The sequence below is a fragment of the Perca fluviatilis genome, chromosome 7 (genome assembly GCF_010015445.1).
Source record: "Perca fluviatilis chromosome 7, GENO_Pfluv_1.0, whole genome shotgun sequence".
NCBI lineage: Eukaryota > Metazoa > Chordata > Actinopteri > Perciformes > Percidae > Perca > Perca fluviatilis.
This window is the reverse complement of record NC_053118.1, coordinates 37,672,231-37,682,111: the sequence shown is the minus strand read 5'-3', so window position 1 is coordinate 37,682,111 and position 9,881 is coordinate 37,672,231. Positions and strand designations below refer to the sequence as shown.

Sequence of the window (9,881 nt, the reverse complement as noted above, 5' to 3'; positions counted from 1 at the left end):
TAAGTGCAGCATATATCCTCAATTCTAATTAAATCTGTACTGTTAAATGAAGCCTCAGTTTTCTAATAAATATTGGATTTTGTTTATACTCAAACAGTGCTTTAATACAATGGCTGCTACCATCACAAGACCAATTAGTGTGCTAAATTAATTAACTAAACAGCTACAACATGATCAAATAATCCACCACTATATAAACAAAATAACGTTTATTTATTTTACAAGAGTTTTCCCTCTTAACAAACATCTCATTACTCATTAACCTGAGATAAATAGTGAGTTTAAAAGATTTATATTTTTATTTGATTTAGTTCATAAACAAAACATTCAAACACACACACTAACTGACAAAACAAGTATGCTGATTGTAGCGCCTTACAATAATATGAGCAGGAATCATTTCAATGTGTGCCTGCAGAATTTGTAGTGCATTACAGAATATGTATTCTAAACTTGAATAAATAAAACCAAAGATGATCAAGAGAGCAAACAGTCTGTCTACTGCTGTCAGAGTATTGTCAAAGTTCTGGCCATAAAACTACTACAGCAGTATATAAAGTACAATTGTACCTATGCTTAGTGTCTGTAGTGGTTAAAACAGGGTAACATAGTAATACTGTGTTCTCCAATTTAGCTAGATAGGTAATTTATGTGTGTGATATATGCCCATAATCTTCACCTTCAGTACTTCATTCAGTATTATTCATGTTATTGCATTCCCCCTCCCCCCCACTAGGTGGAAGTATAGGATCAGGAATGATAGAGCCGTATATTAGAGTCTACATATGAAGTGCCTCTCACCTGGACTTATCTTTCTATGTGCTCACTTAAGTCTGGAATGACATTCCACAGCACATCAGAACTTTAACGTTAATAACATCATTTAAATTAACATTTGCTCGCTATTTAATGGAGAGGTTTACCTGCGACCATTAAGTCAGCTTTATGGCTTTGCCCTGTTGCTAATTCTCCTGGTCTGTGTGTTTGTTACTGTTTCTGTCTAGGAGTTTTTGTTGTGTATGTGGTGTTTATGTTCTGCAGAGCAGGAACCTGCTGAAAATCAGTTTTACACTGAGTCAGGCCCGATTGTCTTTAATCTTTTCCTGTTTAATAAATTAAAAATGAAATGAAAATTAAATCTGGCAGCTGAGTTACATGAGTTAAGTCTGAAACCTTAACCTGAGGGCTAAATAAACTGCCCTGACTCTGATAAGCCTGAAATAACTGATGTCTATCAGCAAGTGTTTTTTTGGTGGTCATTTTAGGCCTTTATTTTACAGGACAGCTGAAGACACGAAAGGGGAGAGAGAGAGTGGGGAAAGACATGCAGCAAAAGGGCCGCAGGTTGGAGTCAAACCTGGGCCCGCTGCATCAAGGAGTAAACCTCTGTACATGGGCGCCCGCTCTACCAACTGAGCTATCTGGGCGCCCGACTTTGTCACATTTCTGAAGATTTTACATTACCTGATGCATAATTTAAAGTAGCTATGCTTTCTTTCAAAGCACACTGTCCAAGTATGTATGTGTGGACCAAACTGTAAACTCAAGTCGGCATAGTGAAGCAGATAGTGGTGTTTAGGTCGAAGATTTACATATTGGAATACCTCCTGCCTCATTTCCACATACTCCTCGATCAGTACCTTTATGTAAGCAATCTGAGATTCTGAAAGGCTAGGTGCACAGACAAATTCAGTTAGCTCCCTCAGAAGTAGTATCAGCTGCCATACAGCATTGCCAGCATCTTCAATTCTGTCATGCACTTGTGGTATCTTTATGTAAAATAGGCAAGAACCTCAATTGCCACCTGTTCTGGGATGCATAGCCCCCAAACTTTGCTCCATTGCTGGGAACAGCATTTGGTTTGTTGGTGCTTTCACCAGGAAATGATCGAAGTCTGTTATTTAGTAATTCGTAACTAAACCACTGTTTTGTTTTGATTAAGAACTGCAAACAAATTGCTAAGTCATAGTCTATAACCTCCTCTAATGGGTCATGTGCTAGACAGGGAGGCAGTCCAGGCTGACACACATGGAAGTGGAACAGTTTGTTGAAAAGACTGTTGCCTTTAATGTCCTGATGCATAGTAACTTCAGCCTGGCTCTGCCCTCCTATGTACTTCCGCTCAATTTTCATTTTCCTTCAGTACTCCATTTGGGTTTGCGGTATATTCTTGGGTTTTCTCCAGCTAAATCTTAACCGGTCCAATCAGCAAACAAAGGGAGTGGCTGAGAACAATGACGCGTTGGGTTGTGCGCTAGTTTGAGTTGTAGTTCCGTAATGGCGGCAGAGAAAGATGTGAGCGAAGCCATCCGGTCCGTTGTGGCAACGTTGCCGAATATCGAGAAGTTAAAGCCCGAGCAGGAACAATCTTTGCTGAGTTGTGTTGGTGGCCATGATGTTGTGGCCCTCCTCCCAACGGGGTTCGGGAACAGTTTGATTTTCCAGCTCACTCCTTTAGCGGTGAAGGAGTTGGCTAAGGCTAACTCTAGCGATGCTAAGCCGACGTCACGACCAAACGTTAGCGATTGGTTCTGGCAGATCCAGAGTGGCTCTGGGCAGATCCAATAGATCCAAGGAAGTTAACACTTGTCAATGGAGAGTGGCCAGACTCTCTGAACAAATGACATGGACCAGAGTCTGGGATAGGACCAGGCTAATGTCCGAGTCTGGTAGGACCAGGCTAGTGTACGAGAGTCTGGTAGGACCAAGCTAACAGGACAGTACAGGTACATTTGTACTTATCTCTCAGAGTCAAGCTTGGTAAATGTAATTTGTAAATAAAAGGCAAAGAAAGGCAATTCTTATTACTTATAAGTGATATAAACACACACTGTGAATTATATAAATATACAAACTGAATTATTATGAGTTATTTCACTTTGAATTATTGCACAAACCAATGGACTGGGGAACAGACAGAGATAATAAAGGTAGATATATTATTATTATGACACTTAACGTTCACTGGTTTACATTTCTGGCATTTTGGTTATTGCATCTTATTGATCTTTATTTTTTATGAATTCTTTTTTGCACTTTTTCTTGTTTTTACCACACTTGAAGCATAACAATTCTAGCCTTGTGAGACCGTCCTTATCTCGCGAGCTCCAGTTTTCCACTCGCAGATCAGTCTGCCATCTTGAGGTAGAGAAAATTTGGAGCCGTTCCGCCAAACGACACGACCAATCAGCGTTGGTTTTGAGGCGGGGTTTAGGTGTGACGCAATGAGAAGTGACTGTTCAGTCTAAACAACGCGGCAGCTTCCACGGATGAGATGAGCGTGGCTATCGTGCAAGTTTTATCTGAATTAGAAAGTAGTCCTTCGTTGAAAGAACAGCAAAAATCGGCACTGGAGGCTTTTCTCGGAGGAAAAGATGTTTTTGCTCTTCTCCCGACTGGTTTCGGCAAGAAGTTGATCTGATTGGTTGATTCGGCCCGTCTATCACCAACATAGGTGGTGATAGACAGATGGTTTATCCAATCAGCTAACCAGGGTTTTCGCCCCTTCCCAAAAGTTCTCCAACCGATATGCCGAGATAATGCGAAGCAATTCATCTGGAGGAGTCAGGTTTTAACAATTTCCCTCCAGATGAATAAAGTTATTAGTCTTATCTCATTCAAAAGATAGATTTTGTGTGGACTCTCACTTTAAAGGAATACTTTAATGCAGAGATATCCAACTGGGGGTCCGTGACCCCTAGGGCTGTGTTTCTCAAAGTGGGGTCTGGGGACTTGAAGGGGTCCTTGAAGGGGTTCCAGGGGGTCCCCAACAATTTTCACTATATTTTCATCCATAAGGAACACAATGACAGATTGTATGACTATTTTGCTCAAGGGTTTAATTCACTTTCTGTAATAAAACATATAAAAGCAAAAATCCTATTAGCTAGGGGACCCATGGGACAAAGTCTTATCAGATCGGGGTCCGTGGTCTAATTAGTGTCAGTTTAGTGGTCCTTGATGTGAAAAAGTTTGAATTTTTGTGAATTTTTTAAAATTTAAATTACACATTGGAGATAAGCTTGGTAAGGTAGCCATACAGTTAAGCTTAAGGATTCACAGCTATTCATTGTCATCCATCCAGCCCAGTTTAATGCAACTTAATTTGTTACAGTGGGCAACATGTAGTTGGGGGTCCCTACTCTACTAAGTTGCCAAATGGTTCCATTGACAAGACCAAAGTGATGTGTGTGTTTTGTCGTTGTGAACTGAGCTATCATCGCAGCACGTCCACTCTGAAATACCACTTGATGGCCAAGCACACAGCTGATGGCCGAGCACACAGCTAATGCCAATTCTCTGCCCCCTTGTCAAAGCCATGCGACAAAAGCACAAAGGAAGCCGATCCACTTTTCCATGTTAATAAGAACATTAAAATGAGAAAAAATAATGGGACAAAAAGAAATCAAGGGACATTTAGAATAGATGAAAATTCAGTTTGCGATTAATTGCGATTAATTGAAAGTTAACTATGACATTAATGCGATTTATCGTGATAAAATATTTCAATCGTTTGACACCACTATTTATTACAAGTTGTTACAGTTCTTAACGCATTACGTTGACACTGGAAAAGAGTAGCTTATTAATCTTGTTATACATGTGTATAATGACCATAAAAGGCATTCTATTCTACTCTCACTCTCTGTCTTTGCATAGATTAGAAGTCAGACCCTTCTGTCTCCACTCTCTCCCTCTGTCTCTGCATAGATCAGATCAAAAGCCTCTTTCCGACCAAGTAGTTACAGGAATGTAGTTATAAGAACAGTCCACTTCTAAACAGTTCTACTAACTACTATCCCCCAAAACCGGTTTGCCATTTGGCACTCACACTGGCCAAGTGGCCATAGAAACTGACCTTTTGTTATTATAACACAGCCATCTAACCACCACTATGCGGGAAATGTAAAAGACCCTGCCCGGAAGTAGGAGCTGAAAGAGCAAAAGGAACTGCAGGCCAGAGGAACTTAATAATCCCCAAATTTGTCCAGTCAGAACACAGGAAAAAAGGGTTCTAGGAACGTTATGAAAGTGGCTTATAACGCTGCTGAGATGTAGTGAAGGGCCAAACAAAACAAAACAAAAACAGTTAGTGCATTATGATCTACTTAGTGGTGTTGATAAGTTATTATACGTAATACATAAGAATAGACAGTCTATATAAATGCTGAAATGTAGTGAAGAGTCAATATACAGTTAGTGCAGGTAGTGGTCTGGTTAGTGATATAGGTCAGTGATAACACAGTTAACCGGAATAGACAGTCTATGTAGATGTTGAATGTAGTGAAAAGTCAATATACAGTTAGTACAAATAGTTGACTAGGTAGTAATGTAGATTAGGAATAACACGATACAAATGTAGACAGTTGTTAGAATAATTACATTATCAAGTAATAGACAGGAACCACTGAAGTTATAATACAGTTGTGTTTACATACAACGCATAATGTGATAAAACTCTATATTCCTAATGAAGAGTCGATGTTGTCAGTTATCTTAGTCAAGGAGCCCTGTTCTTTCCTCAGCATCACACCGTGCTCCAGATAAGGACAAGATACCAGATGGCGCAGCAACAGTGTTTTGTTTTGTTATAATGCAAACAGTTTTAATACTAAATCGGACGAAAAGTATGTATCTTAATTTCTCTGACAACAGTCTATATAAATGCTGAGATGTAGTAAAGAGACACAAAGTGTGGTCTAGATAGTGATGTAGATCAGTAATATCACATGCATTTATCCAATCACTCATATTTATTGATTCACGGCTTATTTTTTTTTGCTTCTGGCTGTTTTTCTTTTCCCTCTACATGCAAAAACACACATCTGCAACTCAGCACACGGTCTTCATTCATCACGGTGTTTAGTTTCTGTTGCTATTCCTGTTCTTGTTGTTGTCGTCTCAGTTAAAATGTGTAAATGTTAGTTTGCATGCTCAGATTATCTAATCTAATTATTTTTTATCTGTTCTTGTATAAATGAACTACACACTCAAGACAAACACAGAAGTGGTAAACAGTATGTAATGTGGACAACACCTTTATTAAATAGTGTGGAATGAAACTCAACCGGACAAGCTGTGAAAATGAAGCTCCGCCCCTCACAAGACTCACCGGAGATAAAACAGGAAGCAGGCACACACACACAACCACTACTTCTACTGAGAGAGGACAGCTACAGGAAGGAGTTCTGGGACTTCAACCAGCTGCTGAATCCACAAAGTGAACGTGAGTTTTATAAGAACAAAGACTCAAAGTGAAAGTAACTTTCAGGGAAAAGTTGAAGTGGCTGAGCTGTCTGTCTGCTGTGTTTCCCGCTTCCCTCAGAGACTAAATGGCTTCCAGATCAGAGGAGGATCTCTGCTGTCCGGTCTGTCATGAAGTCTTCAGAGATCCTGTTGTTCTGGTCTGTAGCCACAGCTTCTGTAAAGACTGTCTACAGAGCTGGCGGAGAGAGAAACAGACACAGGAGTGTCCAGTTTGTAGGAAAAGATCCTTGTCCAAACCACATGTTAACCAGATGCTGAAGAACCTGTGTGAGGCCTTCATACAGGAGAGAGATCAGAGATCTTCAGAGGCTCTCTGCAGTCTGCACTCTGAGAAACTCAAACTCTTCTGTCTGGACCATCAGCAGCCGGTGTGTCTCGTCTGCAGAGATTCAGAAACACACACCAACCACAGATTCAGACCCATCGAAGAAGCTGCACAACAACACAAGAAGGAACTTCAGAAAACTCTGGAGCCCGTAAAGGAGAAGCTAGAGGTTTTTGAACAAGTAAAAGTGGAGTGTGATAAAACAGCAAAACATATAAAGGTCCAGGCCCGACGCACAGAGACAGAGATTAAGGATCAGTTTAAGAAGCTTCACCAGTTTCTAGAAAATGAAGAGGAGGCCAGAATGGCTGCACTGACGGAGGAAGAGGAGCAGAAGAGTCTGAGTATGAAGGAGAAGATGGAGGCTCTGAGTAGAGAGATGGCAGCTCTTTCAGACACAGTCCGAGCCACAGAGGAGCAGCTGAGAGCTGAAGACGTCTCATTCCTGATCAACTACAAGGCTGCAGTAGAAAGAGTCCAGCAGCGCCCCTGCTGGATGATCCACAGCTGCTCTCAGGAGCTCTGATAGACGAGGCCAAACACCTGGGCAACCTGAGCTTCAACATCTGGAACAAGATGAAGGACGAGGTCTCCTACAAGCCTGTGATCCTGGACCCAAATACTGCTTATGCAGACTTCATCCTGTCTGATGAACTGACCAGTGTGAGAGAACAAAAGAGATGGGGAGAGCAACTACAACTTCCTGGTAATCCCGAGAGGTTGGATCGTGACTACATAGGTAATTATTATTCTACATATAAGGGGAGGAGTGGGATTGACTTAAGTGTTTAAGTCTGCCCTTTGTACCATGCCTTCATCTTCATCTGGGTGCCTTCATACGGCAAAATATCCTGGAATGGACTGATTGGCACTGTTTGACTCCCTTACTGGCTATATTAGCCATCTGCCCATTTTGCTAGCTTGCCTGTATGGCCAATTCTCCAACGCGCTTTCTTTTTGTCTGTATGGACAGTTTTCAACTTTAACGTAAACTTTTCATCAAGTCTTTACTAGTGTCTATGTATATTTAAGTAATGATTATTCTATTTTATATATATATATATATATATATATATATATATATATATATATATATATATATATATATATATATAGTATACAGGCGAAAAGTTTTGACACACTTTCTTATTCAATGTGTTTCTTTATTTTCCTGACTATTTACATTGTAGATTATCAATGAAGCATCAAAACTATGAATGAACATATGGAATTATGTACTTAACAAAAGTGTGAAATAACTGAAAACATGTATTATATTTTAGACTCCTCAAAGTAGCCACCCTTTGCTTTTTTTGATAGTGCTGCAAACCCTTGGTGTTCTCTCAATGAGCTTCATGAGGTAGTCACCTGAAATGGTTTTACCTTCACAGGTGTGCTTTGTCAGGGTTAATTAGTGGAATGTTTTCCCTTATTAATAAAAAAGCAAAGGGTGGCTACTTTGAAGAATCTAAAATTTAAGACATGTTTTCAGTTATTTCACACTTTTTTTTTAAGTACATAATTCCATATGTGTTCATTCATAGTTTTGATGCCTTCAGTGAGAATCTACAATGTAAATAGTCATGAAAATAAAAAGGAAACGCATTGAATGAGAAGGTGTGTCCAAATTTTTGGCTTGTACTCTATATATATATATATATATAGATATAGAATTTGCACTGACACTATCTTGCACTATGATACCATTGCACCTTTCTGCATTTTTTCCACACCGCCCATTTTAAACATGCTACAACCAAACTTTACTATAAGGGCACACTGTTTGAATTGTATTTTTGTAGTATGTGTGCCTGGATGTCAAATGTCATATGTCTGTGTGCATATGTGTATATATGTTGTGTAAAAGCTATTGGACACCTTAATTTCCTTCGGGATAAATTAAGTATCTCTATCTCTATCTATAGGTGTCCTGGGCTCTGAGGGCTTTGACTCAGGGACTCACAGCTGGGATGTCGAGGTTGGAGAAAGTACACACTGGGAACTGGGTGTGTTAGCACAGTCTGTCCAGAGGAAGAGAGACATGCAGTCTGGAATATGGAGCATAGTGTTCGGAGAAGTTGAATACGCAGCACGGTCACTACCAGATCCAGACACCGATCTCGAGCCGGACACGCCGCCCCGGAGGATCCGAGTGACTCTGGACTGGGACGGAGGAAAGCTGTCGTTCTATGATCTTTGTACTAACACACACATACACACCTTCACACACACTTTCACTGAGAAGCTGTTTCCATTGATTGACATTAAGGGGATGGTGTTTGTTTTACCACAGAAGGTCTGTGTGACTGTAGAACAGATGAATGACTATGAAGCTTATAAGGATTATGTGGATAATGATGATGATGGTGGTTATGAAGGTTATGAGGATTATGATGGTAATGAGGATGGTGATGATGATGATGATTATGATGATTATCATTTCATTATGGGATAAAGCAACAACTTTTTTTTAAGATAATTTTTGGGGCATTTTTAGACCTTTATTTGACAGGACAGCTGAAGACATGAAAGGAGAGAGAGGGGGGAAAGACACGCAGCAAAGGGCCGCAGGTCGGAGTCAAACCTGCAGCCGCTGCCTTTGACGAGAGAACCTCTATATATGGGCGCCCGCTAACCAGCTAACCAGGGGCCCAAAAACAAGTTTTTTATAGTTAGAGTCAAAAGATTTATTAACAGCAAATAGTAGAAACTTTCTCAAAAAATCAGCCAGCCTTTCATTTTTTGATTGGTCTTTTGTTTGTTTGTATGTCATCAGAATTACAGAATAACAATTGGCCCAATTTTTATATAACTTGGTGGAAGAGTGTAGCATGGACTGAGAAAAACCCATTACATTTTGATCTGAATCACGGGGCGGATACACAAATTATTTGTGCATTAACATTGCGCTCTACAGTGTTTTTGTTGCATTCAAGTGGTGTAGGAATTATTGGAAAAATTAGTTCCTGACTGGGAAAATTGACACTTTATTAACATTATGAGATAAAGCATTCCTTGGGGAAGGTCTGTGCTCTCCGGGTGTTCTTCTAGCTAAACTTATTAAGCAGTACTTAGTGCCGATTGTAAGTTATTCATCTTAGCAACATGATGTGTGGAGTTCCCCAAGGCTCAAGCCTCGGCCCTCTTATTTTACATTTACATGCTTCCATTAGGCCAAATTATACAAACCAACAGCAACTATGCAGATGACAAATTTGGCTTTTTAAGAAGTTCGCTCTCTCTTCTAGTTTAAGGTTGTTTTTGTTAATGTCAAAGTTTATTCTTTTGA

At 40.0% G+C, this 9,881-nt stretch overlaps 1 protein-coding gene across 1 annotated transcript; it reads left to right on the top strand.

Moving 5' to 3' along the window:
- Window positions 1–7,098: 7,098 nt before the first annotated feature.
- On the top strand, window positions 7,099–9,291 carry LOC120562949 (nuclear factor 7, brain-like). Its single transcript, XM_039806909.1, has 2 exons — window positions 7,099–7,331; window positions 8,518–9,291. Exons 1-2 carry the CDS (start codon window positions 7,169–7,171, stop codon window positions 9,045–9,047), a joined length of 693 nt encoding a protein of 230 aa, XP_039662843.1. The 5' UTR covers window positions 7,099–7,168; the 3' UTR covers window positions 9,048–9,291.
- Window positions 9,292–9,881: the final 590 nt, after the last annotated feature.

Bases quoted from the DNA above. Each gene is read 5' to 3' on its own strand.
- LOC120562949 (XM_039806909.1), top strand. From the start codon at position 7,169: ATGAAGGACGAGGTCTCCTACAAGCCTGTGATCCTGGACCCAAATACT. The intron at 7,332-8,517 runs GTAATTATTATT...CTCTATCTATAG, and splicing joins GTTGGATCGTGACTACATAG to GTGTCCTGGGCTCTGAGGGC.